This window comes from Tinamus guttatus, unplaced genomic scaffold (assembly GCF_059628265.1).
Source record: "Tinamus guttatus ecotype Peru unplaced genomic scaffold, ASM5962826v1 Tinamus_guttatus_pri_ptg001602l, whole genome shotgun sequence".
NCBI classification, from domain to species: domain Eukaryota; kingdom Metazoa; phylum Chordata; class Aves; order Tinamiformes; family Tinamidae; genus Tinamus; species Tinamus guttatus.
In genome coordinates, this window is record NW_028290136.1 from 3,831,139 (window position 1) to 3,850,856 (window position 19,718).

Consider the following 19,718-nt stretch of genomic DNA (forward strand, 5'->3'; position numbering starts at 1 on the left):
GCTCAAGATGGAAAATGTGCTGTGCATGTGGTACACCTTACTCACAAACTGCAGTAAATCACTGCAATGAACTTGATGGAACATTCACATTTTGCCATCTTCAGATGACACAGTGGGCAGGTCTAGTGCCCAGCTTTGTAGTGCTCCTACAAAACTTCAGGCAGGGAATATGTCGAAGGTCCTGATCAATACCGTGTACTAAATCACACTTGACAATCATAGACACCAAAAGGAATATGTGTTTCCAAGAGGATGGAATCATTTATTACTCTAACGAGCGTGTGTCTCACAGCAAGTAGAGCTTAGCTCCTGGACTCCAGTTTTAGCCAGTAGCCCATCAGAAGGAAAATCAGAAACTAGCTCTACAAAGTGTTTTATGTTCTGTCTTTAAAACTCAGAAATGGCTACTCAAGGTCTAATTCTGCCCCTTTTACTCCTTATAGGAAAAAAAAAAAAAGTAATGTATGCCCAGCTATTTAGTGATGAGCCAAGATAATACATATCCTAATTTGCTCGGATAAGAGCAAAATTTGAATTTATAGCCTAGTATTACATCAAAGCACAAAAAAAAAAAACTCTTCGGAAGGTCTTGCTTAAAGACATTTTTACTTACAAAATCCAACTTGTTATAGATCTCTCTGGGGAGAAGATAAAGTCCAGGCTCACCCCTGAGAACTCACTGGTAGGGAATGCCCAAGGGAGAGATAACAACTATAGAAAGTATGACTGCACAAGACTTCTGATGGAAGTATGGATATTACTTTTGGCTGAAACTTTACTAAAAACATATTTTTTATTTTTAATAAGACCTGCACTGGAGACAGGGCCACCTAAATCATCTATGACTATGCTGTTTTTTTTTTTTTTTTTTTAACAGAGAGAAAATCATGTTAGAGCTACTGAAATTGGACTGCAAGGGATCTATCAGGAAATTTTAAGGGGCATGTCACCAACCTTGAAACTCTTTTCATTCTCTTAAAGAGAGAGATAAAAAAGAGCTTCTGTCCCAGTACTCCTTTCATTATAGGATTGATTTTGTCACATTTCCACTGGAGGGAGAAGTGGAAATGATAGTTATTTTTTTCTAACTGCTGCAATCTAAAATGCCTTTCTAAACAGTTCAGAGATATGAGGAACCTATTTAAACCCTCTTGTGAGGAACACTGAACAACAGACAGATATTTGTAGAGATATTTGAACATGAGTCTAGTATGGTATGAAGCAATGTGATGCCTCCCAACCCCTGACAGTTCAATAGCAATTGGGAGAGGATGTAAGGAGAGGCTGGGGGAGCTGGGCTTTTGGTGTAGTGAGGAGGAGGTTAAGGTTGTGATCTAGTAACTGCCTAGTACTACTTGAGCGGCAGTGACAAAGGTTTTGGAGCCAAACTTTTCTCAGTAGTGCCACACAGTATCACACAGTGACAACCATCACAGAATGCTGTCTGGGAGGTTCAGGCTGGATGTTAGGAAGTAATTCCTCACCAAGAGGTTAGCGCTATCCTGGACAGTTCATCCCAGGAACCTGCATTGTCACCCTCCTTGGAAGACTCTGACACTCAGAAGACAGAGCCAGAGATGACTGGACCTAATGGTGGTGACAGTCCTGCCCTGAATGCAACACTGGAGCTCCAATACAACTAGCATTTCTATTGTATTTAGATTTCTTTTAGATTAGAAATCTTCCTAATTATCTAAACCATTTTTTTTTCCAAAATAGTTTTTGCTGAACTCAGCAAAAGGAGTACCATGGGCTATTTTTTTTTTCTATTTTGAGAAATTATGGAAAATCATTTATTGATACTTCAAGCCTTGACATTCACCAAGTCCCATACTCACAAGGATTACTCTCAACAGTTTGCGAAGATTAGAATTAGGGATATAGACACTGTGATCTTCAGACAACCCTTACTCCAGCAAAACTCTCCAACAAAACCATGGGCTTCAGTGCTAAGCTATGTGCTGCGGTTGTCGTCCGGGTCCCAGGAAGGTTGATGCAGACTGGAGGAAACAGCTTTACTGCAGCTGACACCTGGGCCAGCTGTATAAAAGTTAATATACTACAGTTATTACTACAGTTCTGTTTCCAACTGCAATAGATATATGACACAAGGGGCTGCACCTCAAAAGGAAGCCTAAATGTGTCCCAAACATTAGTTTGGGGTATGCACATTTCTTAAGCATACTCCACATGCCAAAGATACATATACATACATATATACACACACACATACATAAACTTATGAAAAACATTTATTTCCAACCTCTTTTGAAAGTTAATTATCCTCAAATGCTTGTAGCGACAAAAAAAAAAAAAAAAAAAAAAAAGGAAATGGAAGCCTGTTACTGGCAAAGAACAGGAAACCAAGACCTAGCAAGTTACAAGCAAAGCTTCTTGCTTGATTCCCAGCTGTAGGACAAATTGCACTATGACCAGAGCAGATATCCAAGTTGTAGGTGAAATTGCACTATGACCAGGGCAGATATCTATTGATTTTAGTAGGCACTCAGCAAGAGCTCTTGGTTCTGCTACAGACAAGCTGTATACCAGGGTCTGGAAGGCCACTGCTGCCACCTGCTGTGGCATTTTCCTTGTGACTATAGAAAAACAGGTCTCGAGTAATGCTGCTGCCTAAAGCTTGTATCTTCCCATGGGATTTGTGTATTCTGATTTAGACAAAGACCACACTCTCAGAAGAAGAAAAAAAAAGTTTTAGCCTCATTTCTTGTTGGTGATAGTTCATTCTGCTGTAGAAATATTTCGTGAAGCACAATGATGACTCCAGCATTCCCCAAATCGAGGAGAGTGTACCATATTGCTTTCAACTGGCTGCTTTTGTGGGTGACAGCGTTAAGCAAAAACAGACTGCATGATGTGGCATTTACAGTGTTAACCTCTGTGGCTGAGGCTTGGTTGTGCTCTAGAGCTTATGGGACAGAATGTAAGGACATCTACATAACAGATCCTATACCCTTCGACCTCACCCCAAAAAGAAGTCTAAAAAATTAATTTACTACTCCTTTGATTTTTTTTTAATTCAAAAAGCTTTTCTAGACTATTTTCTCCATAAAAATGCTTTTTATTCCAGTTTAGAAGGCAGCTCTTTAAAATGTGCTCCAGCTGTATGCAAAACTGAAATTCCATTTTCAAAACAGTTCTCTGTAAGATTGCTTCTACTCTGAAAACATTTGGAAAAGTGGCACCCTTTTACCCAAGAGACCACTTTTAGTGACTTTTTCAGATCAGAGAGGTATCAAACTACTTGATGTTCCTCTGCCTCCCATATTTAAACACTGTGACACTGGCAGTGGAAAACAAAGCTGACTCCTACTCAACACTGCATATTATTAATGCACACGGTTGTATTACTAACACACGAAATCTAGTCCACTCAGATGCATTTCTGAAAAATGAAGTTAAAGACCATTTCTCAAGGATTCTCATGTAGTTCGATCTGTGACTTTGATAATTCCTTTTTTACCGTTGTCCATCTGCAAAGAATGGAGCACAGGGAAGCTGCTTTGTGGTGACATACTGACAACCAACATTCGCTATCTGGAAATAACAGCATCAAAATCTCCTTTTGGAGCGATCAGGCAAGGCACAAGTGGCCCGAGATGATGCTCACTTTACCAGTCAGTGTTACGTTATGCACCCAGCAGATGCTTCTACCCGAATAGAATTTAAAGATTGCCAGTTCATAGAAAGTGATAGTAAAACCTGGACAAAATATTTCTTGACACAGATGTTCCATGCAGGAGCAAACCAAGCAGCAGCCGTGTCATGTGAATACAGCTGTGAGAACACTCCTAATGCAAAAGCTTTCTCTTGTAATTACTGTTACTGAAAATGTTGGCCTACATCAGAATAGCCATCCACTGGATTTATATGCAGGACCAAACGCCCAGAGCCTTCTTATGAAGAAAAGTTGTCTGGATAGCAGCACTACACCACAATCACTTCCTTAAGGGTGTCACCTCTTTGTGGTGACAGCGGTTGTACACCATCAAAGGAGCGCTATGATCCCACTGAGTCTCAGTGAGGCCAGCGCTAAGGATGTACCTTGCATTTTGCTATTTACAACAAACAGGTAATGTAGTAGCACACCTTGCCTTAACTGCTGAATAGAAAATGATGTAAAATTTGTTGTAACTGATGTAAGATTAATTTAGAGATCTGCTTTAGCTCTCTGGCTGTAACATCCCTGAGAAATAAGTGAAAGCAGCTGGAACATACTTACTCAGACCTTCCAAGAAGGAAGCACTGAAGTATCTTCCAGATACATCCAGAAAGCTGTGTCCAAACACAGGTTTAAGTGAAGACTGAAGATGCTATGATCAACTTTCCTCCCAAAAAATCACATGAGACTGTAAGAACCAGCAGGAGGTGTAAAGAAGTTTTCCCAACTGCCAAGTAGTTGGCAACTGCTAGCAAACACTGGGTCCCCATCTAAATCACCGAGTTTCAAAAATGTGTTACAGCAGTTCGTATGCATTTACTATTAAATGGGTAAAACACCAAAATGGAGCCCTTCACTTACAAGCGAAAGAACAACGGAAGCATGATATAGATCGGGAAAAGTATGGAAACAAGTATTTCAATACTCAATTTGTAACCACCTAATCAGTCGCAAGGTGATAAGGAGCAGACTGTGAGTCAAAAGACCGTGAGTCTGCCAAGGTCAAACTGTGTCAACCTCTTTTAACCGCTTTCAACGGCAGCGTCCAGTGAAATGGACTACTGCACTATGCACTAGTTCTCCAACGGGTCGTAGGAAACGGAGCTTTAGGGACTAGAAGAGACTTAATGCCAGGAAGCTGCTCGGAACAGCAGTGCCTCAAAGCAGCTGATGGCAGAAGGACAAGGGTAGAGAAGTGGAGCACTGCAGAGGGGCCTTCAACAGGGCAACACGGAGCGCAAGAGCAGCGTGAAGTCCCTGCGGTCAGCAGCCAGGTCATCACTTCCCATTCTCTCCTGTCCTAAGCCTAGAGCAGAGGACAGCAGGAAACACCCACTGGAAGCCCAGCATGCAGAGAAAGCTATTGACGTGCAAGTTTTAGTGTTGAGAAAAACATAAAGGTTAGAAAAGATAGGTAGGATCAATGTAGAAATGACAGAGCTGATAAGGATGGTCTTCAAATGTCTGCAACAGGATATTTAGGGAAATAAAATAACAGTGAAATGCTAAAGGTAACAACTTAAGCTGTGGAATCTGCTTTATATATGCTTTTTATCTGGTTTCTGAAAAACAAACACCAAACATCAATAACACATAAGCATCAGCTTAAAAAGTTCTGTACGTATGTGATCTGCTTCAGTAAAAGGGAAATTGAACAAATAACCTCTACGGCTTTCTTCCAATATGTGTTTGGTTCTACAGCTAGCAAGGATAACACTTAATATTGCATTAAGTCATAGCTTTTTTTTTTTTTTTACCTTACTGGAAGAGAAAATAATTAAAAAGAATGATGTAGATTTTCAGCGTAAATCTGGTAAACTAATTCAAATAACTTGCTCTTTGGATGTTAACGTTATTCCATGTTGTCACATCACCAAGAAAAACAGCTCAACTAAAATAACAGAAACTTCTTTTCTGAAGAGATGCAAAATGACTAATCCAACAACATCAAAATAATTTATTGCTAGTGATTTTACATTACAATTTAATTTAAATGCTTTCATATTTCCATATTAGTCTTCAAAGACAACCAGAAGAAAACAAACGGTAAAAACAAGCAAACAACAAAAACTGGAATTACTAATGACTGTATTACAATCACTTTCAATAAACCTGGTGTTTTAGACCGATCTCCTGAATGGTGGAGTTCCAAACTGAAGTTATTTTATTTCCGCTTGCCACCGAAATATCTATTTGTTTTCAGATCAGAGTAAAACCTGTTAAGAAAGAATGCTTAAAAACAGTACATACGACTTATTTTACAATTACTGTTCAGGTGCTTGTAGGTTTCAGGAGGCAACCTACTGGAGTCATATGTATAAAAATATAGAACTGCCTTTATAAGTAGGGTATTTATTTGTTCACATCAGGTTTCTTGGGATACAGCCTTCTATCTGGATTTCAGCTGGCCAGCCACTGTACCTGTTATTCTTGTCAGAATGGTTTATCTATTGAAAAAAAAAAAAGGAAAAAAATTTATAACCTTTTACAAACAGAAGGGGGGAAACAGTAAGACTGGGAATCTGCAAGTTATGTTGGGCATCTTGCTTGTCACAGTGGGTGAAAATTCTGCCAGTTCCTCTCTTACGTACAATGATGTATTTATTTCCCAGATGGATGTCATATTATACACTAAATGTTTTTTTTTTTTTTCTCCCTGCAGAAGCTCTGTAATGCTAAGAATATTGCAACAATATTCCAGCGTAAATTAACTATGGAAATTTAACATGCCTTTGAAGAGACTCAGCATCATCAAGGGAATAGAATTTTGAGTTGGATCATTTCTGTTTGTGACGTGAAAAAAAAGTAGTGAGCTTATAGCAAGCAGACGAAACCAAGTCACATATAAAACCAGAGATATGATATAAAAAAGGCATCTTTACTATTCTTGAAGCCTGAGGACAAGGTATTCATAACATCTCTGTGATGCAGGCATCACTTTGCTTACATAGCCAGTATGAGACAGCCCAGTTTTCAGACAGAACAGTCTTGAATTTTTTTCAGTCCATGGAACTGTCCTTCCAGAAGAAAATGTCAGCCTCTGAACAGCACATCAGGCTGGACATTTCAAAACTGACACTCTCTAGAATAACTGATTACTTCTGTAAATGTGTTATAGAAGGAAAAAAACAGTCACTAAAGGATTTAATGTTGTTGTGGTAAAGGCTGTCCCAGATCCAAATAAAGAATGAGAACGCATTAGAGAACTCGTTTTGCACAACTGGGACTTACTAAACAGAATACGGTTATTTTAGCTTCACTACTAAATCTGTACCTGAAAGACATACCTGAAAAACAGACAAATATAAAGTGAAAATATAATGAACCTGACCTTTTCTTTTTGGATATTATCTGGCAGCTTGAAGCCTTTGGCAGCCACAAAGGCCCAGCTTGACCTAAACTTCATATTCTTTATTTCTTTACTTCCCAGCTTTTCTACTACTTGTTTGGCATCGTTCTTCAACCTGGGAAAATTTAGCACAAAGAAAATTGTTAAAAATGCATGAAATAAAAAAAGCTGCAAAAGAAGAACAATTTACGGTTCACATAGTAGGTCAGCAGAAACAGCAATGAGAAGTCTAAAACTTCCACTGTCTTGAAAGCTTAGTAGAACACCATGAAATTCACAAAGCAAAATGCTTCTTTCTTCCTGTGCAAATTCCTGGTTTTAATAGAATCTGTTTACAATAGCGTAACAGAAACAAAAAGGTATCTCAAATACTATTTGAGACTACATCTCAACAAGGATTAAAGCATGAAATTTTTATCAACCAAACGATTTTTCCCTGCATAATCATGAACCTATGACCATGAATTACCTTATCATGAATTCAAACTAAAAAACCCTAAAATCTGACAGCATTAAAAGAATCAGGTTAAGATGTGCAGGGGAATGCAAACTAGATAATGTTTTACTTAGAGCTGCCGACCCCATGTGAAGAGAAAGTTGCAACTGAGAGGTAATATCACAGGCTTTTAAGAGGATAAATAGGTCATATTTAAAGAAATATGACAGCATCTGTTCATCTTTGAAAGCTTCATAATCTATGATATAGGCAAGCACTGGATGGACCTGGATTCAAAATCTCTGAGAGACAGAGAGAACAACGCTACAGAACAAAACAATTTGCTGCTTTAGAGCATTTTTCAATTATGATTTTCGAGCTTTTCATTGCTCTGTTCCTCAGCCTACCATGAATGACTTGCTTACCGGGTGCTTCCATCATCATGGGTCACCATGAAAAGCAGGGATCCTTGTGGTGCATTTTCAATGAAAGCCACCATCTCTGCAGAGTGGTCTGTTAAAGCAGTACACAACTGATTGCTTGTGTCTCCCCGAGTTACACACATATCACACGCCACCTACTTTTCTCTTAGGTTCAACTTGTTCTTAGTTTTTTGGCACTTTCTGTTGAAAATGGCACATAATTAGGCAATACTTTTGATCACAGGCAGTGGGTTTTCAGCACCTGAAAGATGTGGAAAGCTCATGTCTCTCATTGAAGCCTATGAGGGCACAGATTGATGTGTAGTTCTCAGTGTTAAACAAAAATACTAATTCTGAGCTTCTAAAAAAATCATTGAGACTCAAGACTGCACGTAGAGTTTAAGTTTACTTTATATTGTATTATACGTATAAGCAAAGCAAGGAATAGCCCAGGAGAAGTCCTTGCTCTTCTGTGCCTTTATTTTTATGAGTTTCCTGCCAACTAAGACGACCAATATGCCTAACTGCATGCCCATTTTCATTAAGATGGCAGCCTATCTACAGCACTGAGCTATTTATTGCTTTTGCAATTGCCAGACATATACCAAGCACAAGACCAAAATGATGGAGAAAACAGGTGACAATAAATGTTAACTAGCTCAAACTTCGGGATAAATGTGGCTTTTCAGACAAAGTTTGTCATCAGACCTGCCTACAGGACATTTTAGTAAAGACAATACTTCATTTATTTCTAGTGGATCCACTTCAATAAGACGATCAGAATCATTTGAAAGAACAGGATAATAATTTAAAAATAAGTCCCTTTTAAAAGAACATTGAAATGTTAACAAATGCTCTATTATCGCTTTTTTGACCTACCTCCAGCCCACATGTCAAAAAATTTTGTTCCTATAACTCCTCCTGTTTTATCTGCAATTAATAAAAAAAAAAAGGTTTGCAAATATAAGGTAAAAGTGATTAGATTTAATCAGCATGCACAGCAGTTTCAGCTACAGTTAGGCCTCTTCAATATTCAGTATTATTGTGCTTCTGAGCTTCCTTTTTTGTTTTCCTTGAACTTTGAAATTGGAAGAAATCTGGAATAATGGAAATTTAAGGTTTGGATGATCACAATCAGCTGAGAACATTCTTCACAAATCAGTTCTTTTCATCATCCGAGGGCAGACCTGAAAGCTGTCAAATAAAATCACATTGGTAATTAATATATACCTTTTTCAGCTAAATGGATTCACTTGTCTCCCAGCACACTGCAACTGAATCATCAAATGTAATTAAAATATTTTCATTGCTTTTTTTTTCTCTAAGAATGAATTAAGATTTTTGTGAACTTCCATGTTTTTATATGTGCATGTACTATAGTGACCAATATTAGATCATAACTATAAATATGGGCTAATGGTTTAAGTTTGAGACTATTTAAAAAGTGGTCTAATACTGTTCTGTATAGTGCTTCAGATGTGCCAACTTTCAAGTCATTTGTATCTCCGTGGACAGAAACTGGGCACTCAGACATCATGACTACATCACAAGTGGGGTATGCAAACATGTCGTCATTCCAGGACATTTTGGTCAATATTCACGGTTAGTTATGCTGCTGGTGAGACTGGACAATCTTCATTTTCACAAGACCTGTAGAATGGGAAGCACTTTCCAGATTTCTAAATCCATGCTAACTGATGGTTATTCAAGACACACACCCTTGTATGTGAAAGTGTTTTTTCCATTCAGAGTGCCATCGGCTCATTTCTAATGAGAAGATGCAGCAGTTCTTGTTCCCTTTCTGGCTTATTCTCAGTTCATACATGGCAAAGTCATAGAGGCAAGTTCTTCCAAACACAGGACTAAAAGCTGAGTTTATCAGGTTGATAAGGGGAAAAGGTGATATATTCTGTAAGTGGTAAAACAGTATTCTAGAACTGGTCTTCTCAGCAAAGAACAAAAAAAAATGAAAAGACTTCAGTGAGGACAGCAGAGAGATACAATTATTTTTCTCCCTCTCTGAGATGTTTGGGCTTAATAATTATGTCTTCTTCTTACAAAGGACCTTATTCATACAGAGAAAAAAAGAGTTACCTTTATGGAATGAGTGTGATGCTACAGGATATGTATTAAAGTCATTAGCTGGGCTGATCTAATTAGAAGATATGCAGAAAATACTTTTCACTGTAATTTGGTTGGAGATCACAGACTGATTTAGTGGCAGGTAAGGATGTAAGGTAGCTGAAATGTATATATGATGAAGAAAATGGTTGTTCAGCCTTTTAAAAATGTGAACACAAAAAATTGACATAATACTTCTTTTTCCTCACTAATGTCAAATGCAAAGATAATACTAGTTCCCTACCCCTATTTGATATAATCTTACTTACTTAAACGTTCAGGGTGAGTATTTGTTCTCTTAGTTTACAGGTGTGTACTAAAAACTCGTTTTTAACTGTTTACCTCTTGCAGACTGTAGAGTTTTTACAATTCCTTCTTAGAAATTTTAAAAGCATACACTCATCCAAAAAAAAAGAAAAAAAAAGATACAGATACTTTGTTAGTGTAATTTAGCATGCTGATATCATTAAAAGCATAAAAGTTTAGCCAAGCACAAGGATTTGCTAAGGCAATATGCGAGATAAAAGACACCAGAACAAAAACAGTCTGTGACCAAAGCTGAAAGGACACGCAGCTGAACTTCCTCTTTTTCTCTCCCCCCCAGCATTTGTGCATTTATTTTGCTCAGGATCCATTATCAAATACACTTTTTTTACCAAGGGCCGAGTCTGCATATTGAGTATTACTACTGGAGGCCGTGGTATTTCTCCCATGTTACTTAAAAAGAAGTTATACTTTTGTCTAATAAAATACTATTACACATCCACATAAAGGTAGACCACTTTTACTTACCTGCTATCTATTTGCTTATACAGCTTATGAAAAAGTTTTGTTCATTTAAAAGATTTTTTTTTCGAAATACTTAAGCTTAACAAGAGTCTGAGTTTGTAACTATTTCCTTTTCATTCACACTAGCTAGTAAAAAAACAAACTTTAAAAAAGTCATTCCGGTATAAACAGATCTCTATCATTTATTCTCTTACTTACAATTCACAATGGCAATGTTTATACCTCTTCCAACATTACCCTTTGCTTCACTTATGAGCCTGAAATCGAAATAAATATGATCTCAGTAGGATATCACCCTCCAGAAGGTCTTATCCAAAAATAATATTTACCCATGCTAAGTCACTTTCTGACGTTCCTGGTTTTTTTTCTTTCAGTTATTTAATTAAAGACCTCGTGACATGCAAGAGCTATAGCTTAAAAATTTTGCACTTTATATACTTGTCAAACAGATTAATTTGGAGGGCCGGAGTCTTGCAAAGTAGAACAGTTTGGGAAGATACTTCGTACAAATGCAGCTAGAAGCACAAAATAGAAACTAGACCACAAAAGTAAATGGGGTTCTGAGGATATATTTTATGTGGACTGCATTTGCACAAAGATCATTTCAGGATTTTGAAGCCATTTTACCTGTCCAATTTGAGAACCACAAAGGAACATGACTTACAGAAGGCACTGGCTGCTGATCAGGGCTTTTTACAGCTTTTCAAACTGGCTATCCCAAACTCTGACAATTAAGCTAACTCGATTTGAAATGAAGTCTAATGCAGTTTTTGTAGATGAATGAAGTAAATAACTTGCTAGTTTGTTATTTAAAAATGAGATAAACTTCAGAATAAATCTGAACGTATTTATCATCAGTAAAACATTAACAGTTAAAGATCTTTCAGTCTCAGGTTAAAGGGCTCAGAGGGCAAATCTTCGAAGAATTCAGATTACCACAATTCAGAAATAAAAAGATCAAAGCTAAGAAACGAAACCTAATCAAACAGTTTGGAGAAAGAGCAATGGCACATAAACTGCACAGAAACTAGAGTGCTGGTTAGAGGAAAACACATCCCCTCCACCAGAATCCGCCTTAATGCAGTAATCTCTGCGACAGCACTGAGTTGTTTCAAATGAAGAACACACAAGCAGTAGTGAGAGAAAAAAATAAGAGGCAAAAGTATAGTTATATGTTCAAACCCTCTACCTCTAAGTTATCTACCATTTCTTTTGAGTCTTTATTTTATACAATAGATTGTCTTGGTTTGAATCATCATCATAAAGGTTGTTTGAACGGAGAAAACTGCGAAGAAGAAGATGGACTCATGGAGCATGATGCAGAAAGGCTTGCACAAAACATTAAAAAGTAAGTTAGAAATGACGAGGCAGTAATTCAGAATAAGACAGCACAGAAAACTCCCCGCTGAGAGGCTTCAGAATTAGGGCATGCTTAGCAGCACTGAAAGGGGAGGACACCAAAGGCTATCAATGGTTGTCTTTCTCTGCATATACTTTTACTGGAGAACCTTTTTCCCCCAGGAGGAGCTATGAAACACCCTTCCTCATACTACGAAGGGCTTGCCTAGATTTGTGGTTTGGCTGGTACTTACAGCTCATCCTCAAAACAAATTTTCGCCAGCTTTTCCTTGCCACCACCACTGAGCACTCGATAGGCGTAGCTCCCGGGTGAGCAGGGAGACCAGTGATCACACTTCTGCCTCTTCGGTGCCGGGGCTGAAACACCAGAAATAAAAATGAAAAAGCAAAAAGAGAAGACTTTTTTTGAATGCTAAAAAAGCAGCCTCTACAGAGAAAGAACCACCTAATGTCAACACACTGGGCTTAATTCTTTTTTTTAAAAAAAAGAGTCAAGTCCTGCCACTTTGCCAGTATTGTAGCAACACTACTGCAAATCTGCCTGGGCTTCAAGGTATCACTGATTTTCAAACTGCTGCTAGGACCAGAAGAAAGATTATTTAGGGGAAAAAAAAGTCCCATATACTCTTGATTTGAGACAGATCATACTATTAGCATTATTTCTTATAACAGAAAGCAAGGGCTATAAGGATGAAGAATTCCTACCAATACATTTTTTCCTTGCTTAATAACTTAAAATAAATAACTATTGTTGTAATGTTGAGTCTTTCATATGAAATCATAGCAATAAAATGTGAAAAATGTATGCAAGAAACTACCCACTCAGATTAAAGGGGAAAAACAACAATGAAAATTTCACCACAACGTTTTATTAGTGATCCAACAAATCTACTCTAATTGTAAAATGTAAATAAATATATTAATATATGCATATAAATATATATGTATGTGTATATATATTTCCTATATATAATTAGGATCACAGCTGCAGCTTTGAAGGTCTGTGCCTAAGGAATAATTCAGGTTTACACCAATTAATTAACTTTATTCAGCTAACTAATTCTTTGGTGAACAGCACATGATTTGTTAAATGCTACATGTAAAACTAGAAAAAGAAATTAGAAAACTAGAAAAAAAATTATATACCCCTTATCACTGGTTTCTTTCCAATATCTTGAAGATTAGTGATAGATGCTGATAGCACCTCATCAGGTACAAGAGCGCTGAGAAAGTATCCCAAGTACCAAGAAAACAATGTTGCCAACAGAAGTCCCGAAAATTTCACAAAATCTGTTATGAAAAAGAACAGAATGCAGAGAAATAAAGACTTTTCATAACAACACACAAGATTTTGCATTTTTTCCTGGCACTGTTACAGAAACTGGTAATTTTACTTCTGATACACTGGCTAAACACAGCCTTTGGACATGCTGCAATAGAGCATTTGTGGTGTTCTCCTTTTGGCAGCCTCTTTCACTTCTAAAACTTGATCTTCAAGCAAAAATACCCCATTTAATCCGTCCTGGAACCACAACCACAATACCCCAAAGAAGCAAGAAGTTCAGCTTAATCCTAGCAAGATTTTGACTCTGAAAAATAAGTAACAGATACTATATGTGACTGATCAAGTATGTATAAAGTTATCATTGATTTTGTGGAATAGGCAAACACCACATAAATTGTTTAAAATACCTACACTGCACAGAGCATATAGTGACCTCTCTGTACCCTTTTGATGCCTTGGAAAAAAATGACTGAAGAAGGTCCAAATAATGTCATCCATATAGTGACCTCTGACTGCATTCAAATATGACTCGAGCGATTGCTTCCCCTTCTCTCAATTAAATCACAGTATCCATGAGTTTTATTACCAGTGTGCCTACAGGCTGCAAAAAATAACCAGGATTCACAATTTTCCTGTCTGGAAAGACATAAAATAAAATAAAAAATGCTGTTGTGCATTCCTGATCTTGCAGAAGTATGTTCCCTAATTTATGATGCTAAGCAATGAAGTATCACACTGCAGGTCTGAGATGCAGACAGTTTAAGGTGATCAGATACTTCCCGAACACATGACTCTGCACAGTTCATTAAAGGATTATTTTGATCAGCATTTAAAAGCTGCCTTTTGGAAATGGGCAGCAGACTAAAGTATGCAGGAAAACCTGTCTCTGTAACGAAACAGAATCACAGAAGGGTTAAGGTTGGAAGGGACCTCTAGGGATCATCTAGTCCAACTCAACTGCTCAAGTAGGGACACCCAGAGCATGTGGCACAGGATTGCATCCAGGCAGGTTTGGAAGATCTCCAGAGACGGAGATTCCAAAACCTCTCTGGGCAGCCTGTTCCAGGGCTCTGTCACCCTCACAGGAAAGTTCTTCCTCACATGGAGATTAAACTTCCTGTGTTTCCACTTGTACCCATTACCTCTTGTCCTGTCACTGGCCACCACTGAGAAGAGTTTGGCCCCATCCTCTTTACTTTCTCCCCTCAAGTATTTGTACGTGCTGATCAGATCTCCTCTCAGTCTCTCCTCTCTAGACTAAACAGGGCCAGCTGACTTTTACTCTTTCTGCATACAATAGATGCTCCAGTTCCTTAATCATCCTCATGGCTCTACATTGGACCCTCTTGAGAAGCTCAATGTCCCTCTTGTACTGGGGGGCCCAGAACTGCACCCAATACTCCAGGTGCGGCCTCACTAGAGCTGAGCAGAGGGGCAGGATCCCCTCCCTTGACCTGCTGGCAACGCTCCTCCTCATGCAGGCCAGGATCCCATTGGCCTTCTCAGCCACCAGGGCACATTGCTGACTCATGGTTAACTCGTTGTCCACCAGGACTCCCAAATCCCTCTCCACAGAGCTGCTTTCCAGCAGGTCAACCCCTAATCTGTACTGATGCCTGGGGTTATTCCTCTCCAGGTGCAGGACCCTGCACTTGTCTTTGTTGAACCTCATGAGGTTCCTATCTACCCAGCTCTCTAACCCATCTAGGTCCCTCTGAATGGCAGCACAGCCCTCAGGAGTGTCGGCCTCTCCACCCAGTTTGGTATCGTCTGCAAACTTGCTCAGGGTGACTCTCTCCCCTTATCCAAGTCATTGACGAACAAGTTGAACAGCACTGGGCCCAGTACCGAGCCCTGGGGGACACCGCTGGCCACAGGCCTCCAACTAGATTCAGCACCATCCAACTAGACTCAGCACCAAACACGTCTTTGCGCATTATCACCCTTAAAGCAAAAAAGGAGAATTTTGAGTTTCATAGTCCTGAAAATCTATTTTAACATAACTAATGTCCAAAAAGAACTATGTTCACTTTGCCAACATTATGGTTACAAAATATTTCCTATTGCATAGCCTAAATCTTCCTCATAATTGTTTTCACTCCAGTCCTTGAACCTCGGTAAGAATGAGCACAGATCATTATGAAAATCTGAGGTTCTTTTGTAAATTATCCTGATATCCCATTTGCTGGATCGCGTGCACAAGATGTTGATCCCGCACTTTTAAGATGTTGAGCTGAGCTCCCAGTAGGTTCTCTATCATTATATATACCAATCATGAAAATACAGACCTACATGACTATAAGGAAAACATTGAAAAATATGATACATTTTCATCAGAGGATTAAGATTGGGAGGGTGAATGAATCAGAGATATAACAAAATTCCTAATTGCCATCTCAGTCTAAGAGGAATCTCTCTCACCCTCCCACTAATAATAATACAAAACGCTACCAAAATAAAATTGAAAAATACCTCACCAACATTTGTATTATATAGAGAATGTGAACATTGATAGAGTCTACACACCACAAAGAAAAAAGGCACGATGCAGATGAAATTTACTTCTTTCCTTCTCTTTTTGAATATAAAGACTCAGATTTACACATGAAATATTTAATTTGTGAAGGAGAGCAAGTCACATTTTTAAAGGCAAAAAAACAATTTACTGAAAACATTTAAGAAGCTTATTTAAAGATTCTAGCACTTTTATTTATATGGGGGAGCCAGGGAGCTGGTAAAGCTCTATGAGCTCGTTCATTAATCCAATCAATTTGTGTTGTTTATTTTTGTTGTTGGCTTTGCAGCTTTATCTTTAAAACCATTTTAAATTGTTTTCATCGGAACAACAAAAAACCTCTGTTTCAAAATAAGTTAGAGAGCGCAGCATACTGTCTAAGTAGAAGATAAAAGTATGAAACACCTAACCGGTTATTGCATTCCTGTACTTTACTTAAATCACAAGCTTCTTGAATGTTTCCAAAACATGCCTATTAATGTTAAAGGAATACATTTACTAAATCTCTGCACAATTTGTAGATAGTCCACAGAACTGCTGCAGAGCATGTTCGCTGTTGAGCCCTTACGGATTTGGCAGCCACGAGGGGACTGCATTGAAGTTACCTACTTTTGAAGTAGATTTCCTTGAGTTACACATCCTGCACGTGTATGCCCTTTTCTGGGCACCTGCATAAACATGCAAAAAAATCCTAGGCAAGAGTAGATGAACCATAAGTTCAGGCAACCTCAAAACAGTTAAGGAGAGCTTAAGATTTCCATACATAATGCCCAGAAATGATGAAGTGCAAAGTCAGGTCTGCATTCAGAAAAGTAAACATGCTCTTTTGTTAGTTTCAGGGCTGTGACCCATCACCTCACTATGACATTCAGAAAAAATACCCAATATGGGAACCGCATGCCCCGGAGAGCTATATCCTCTGCTCCGACAGCTGGTATGAACCTTCTTCATTTTGCCTTTTAAAGGTGGAGAAGTGCCACCAGCTCAGAGATACTCGGCACTAGTCCCAGTGTCTGACAGACAGGCAGGCTGACAGGAATAGAAGGATGAAAACGTATGCACCAGGAAGGTGTTGTGGTAGGACACTCGAGAAAGCAAAGCAGAGGGAAAAGCTCATGGAAAAGCTCACCTTCCAGCTACTCCCGGAATTCCTTTCTCCCTCAGGTGCTCACTTGTACCATGGCAGCAACTTAAGCATCAAATTTAAGTGCATGGTTCTTTGGTGCTTAAGTGCCCTAAGAATGCTCTTGCTGCCACACCTTGCTACTACGGACCCACCTGTGCACAGCTGGGCGTCCACGGCAAAGAAGAAGGAAATGAGAAAAAAAAGACCCAAGTTTAAACTCATCAGGCTAAAAATCTGGGCGTTGGTTGGTTTTAAGGAATTTGTCTGGGCGCTGGTAAATGGGCTGACCGAAATCTGGGGGAAAACTGAGCTCTGAGGCAAGGACGAAGAAGACAGGCGCTGTTGAGAACTTCAGTCTTGGGAAACAAGAAGAGAGAGGGAAGGGAAGGGAAGGGAAGGGAAGGGAAGGGAAGGGAAGGGAAGGGAAGGGAAGGGAAGGGAAGGGAAGGGAAGGGAAAAAGGGGGCTCCCTCCTGTCATTCAAGTGCTCGAGGTGCGTGGGGGAGGCGGCAGCGCTGCCCCCGCCATTCGCCCGCTGCCACCGAGCGGAGCTGCCGCCGCAGACGCGGGGGCTCCCGGAGAGGTTGGGGGGGCCGGGACCCCCGTCCGTCCCTTGCCCCGCGGCTGCTCCGCGCTCGTCGGGGCGAAGCCCCCGCCGTGGTGAGGCCGCTACTCACTGTGCCGGCTCAGCCACATGTTTCACGGTGTGTGGGGGGACGGGCTCTCCGCTGCCCTCCCCGCAGCCGCGCTCCTCCTCCTCCTCCTCTTCCTTCTCCCCGGGGCCGGCCAGAACCCCTCCTCCGCCCCCGCCACGTCCCCGCTTCGCCCGGGCGTCTCGTCCCGGAGCCACCTGGACAGCGTGGGGACACGCAGGGAGGGAGCTGGGCACGTGCCCGCGCCGCCCCGCGGGAGGGACGCGGGAGGCTGCCCGGGGGGCGGGCGGGCGGCGCGGCCGGAGCTCGTCCTGCCCGCGGGGCGGGCGCTGAGCGCGGCGCCCCCGGGCGCCATTACGCGGGGCTGGTGCTGGTGGTACTGGAGGCGCTGGTGGGTGACACGTGAGGTGCTTTGGCCCGTGGCCACTGCTCAGGCTCCCCCAGAGCTCGTGGCACCACCGAAGAGACACGCGGGCCGTCCTCCTTCCTCCTCTCACGGCCTCGGGATGTGTTTGGCCGAGGCGGCCTCTCCTGCCCCTTGGCAGGCATAGGGAGAGCTGCTGGCGGGTGATGGCGGATGGGGACGCCCAGCGTGGCAAGAAGAGACAGCGAGAGGAGGCTTCACCTGCCACGCAGGCCCGCCCTTTGAGCAAATAAAACAGAAGTGCTGAGAGCTGCCCCGTAGGAGGCAATAAGCATGTCTCACGAGGGGTTGACCATCTGCTGAGAAAGCAGCGCACACGCAGGATGGCAGGCCAGGGCCATCCTCACTCCCACGGCCTGTCTGAACAGTTGTTTTTCCCCCTAGTTAGAAAACTGTGGTTATTGTGAAGTCTTTGTTGAAGGTAAACCAGCAAGTAATAAGCAAATACATACTGTTTCGTTTTGTTTTCTGGCAGTGGCTTGGGTATCATTATTATTTTAGTTAATGGGCATGGTGCTGTGGTGCCCTCCTTGCCGTCCGCCCCTGTGGCGGTGCTGGGCCAGCATGAGGCTGCCATGGGGCCGGGTGGCAGGTAAATGGCTTTTGCTGCCCCTCAGAAGCATCCTCACCCCTGAGCCTGAGCAGAGAACTCTCCCACCAAAGGACAGACCTCCAAGGACTGCCACAGCCACTCAGAAAACTCAGTTCAGGAAACTAAAGAGCTCCAAGCTGGACCAAACCCAAGCAAGGAAGCTCATAATTTATTAATGAAAAGTGCTCACATAACATGCTGAATTATTATTTTCACTTAAAATCATTTGCTTTAGCTTCTCCTAACCTTCTTTATTGCCCGTGCCACAGGTGGAATGCAGAAATGATACGTAATTCAGCAAGCAGAATAATAAAATTCCTCCACCCCAGCTGGACTGGGCCTTCCCAAGACACTGATGAAAGCTATAGAGGTTTCCAGTCTCTGGAGAAGAGGCATTTATTGTCTTTGGCTGGGAGCTGGGATTTTGAGGGCATTGGTGGGATATGGAGTCCATGGATAAAAATTTCAAGCACTCAGGAGCTTTGCTGCCGTCTAAACATACTACTGTAAAAAAAAAAAAAAAAAAAAAGCTTGAATAGCTGCCTGTTCACCCACTTCTACCCCCACAAGAAAGATGTGGTAGATTACCGTTTTTTCATTATTGCCTAAATTACACTGAAGTACACACAGCCATTTGTTACAAAACCAGACTGCCCAGTAACTGTTTTGGCTTGGCAGAGTCTAAGGATCCAGTGGTCTGTAGCCGAGAAGATCTTAAATGCCAAAGGACTTTTAAATCTTTTATTTCCGGTATCCGTTCTGTTCATGCAAAAGAGCAGCAATACTATTCTAGCTCTAGTAATTAATCAAAGAGGTGGGATACAAAGCGCTTTAGAAACATTATTTCTATTCATATTTTAAACATTCATTCTGTAATTTGAAAGCTTAGGGAAAAAAAACACATTAATCTTCACTCTAGATGCTTGTGAACCTGTCAGACCCTTTGGTGATAAGCAGCACAGAAAATCC

General features: G+C 40.6%; 1 protein-coding gene across 1 annotated transcript; it reads right to left on the reverse strand.

Annotated features, from left to right (window-relative positions):
• Nucleotides 1-5,864: 5,864 nt before the first annotated feature.
• FAM3B (FAM3 metabolism regulating signaling molecule B) lies at nucleotides 5,865-17,830 on the reverse strand. Its single transcript, XM_088539351.1, has 8 exons — nucleotides 17,758-17,830; nucleotides 13,302-13,445; nucleotides 12,389-12,512; nucleotides 10,995-11,053; nucleotides 8,766-8,816; nucleotides 7,890-7,977; nucleotides 7,011-7,143; nucleotides 5,865-6,126 (listed from the first exon to the last, which is right to left on the reverse strand). Exons 1-8 carry the CDS (start codon nucleotides 17,774-17,776, stop codon nucleotides 6,040-6,042), a joined length of 705 nt encoding a protein of 234 aa, XP_088395477.1. The 5' UTR covers nucleotides 17,777-17,830; the 3' UTR covers nucleotides 5,865-6,039.
• Between the last annotated feature and the right edge of the window lie 1,888 nt (nucleotides 17,831-19,718).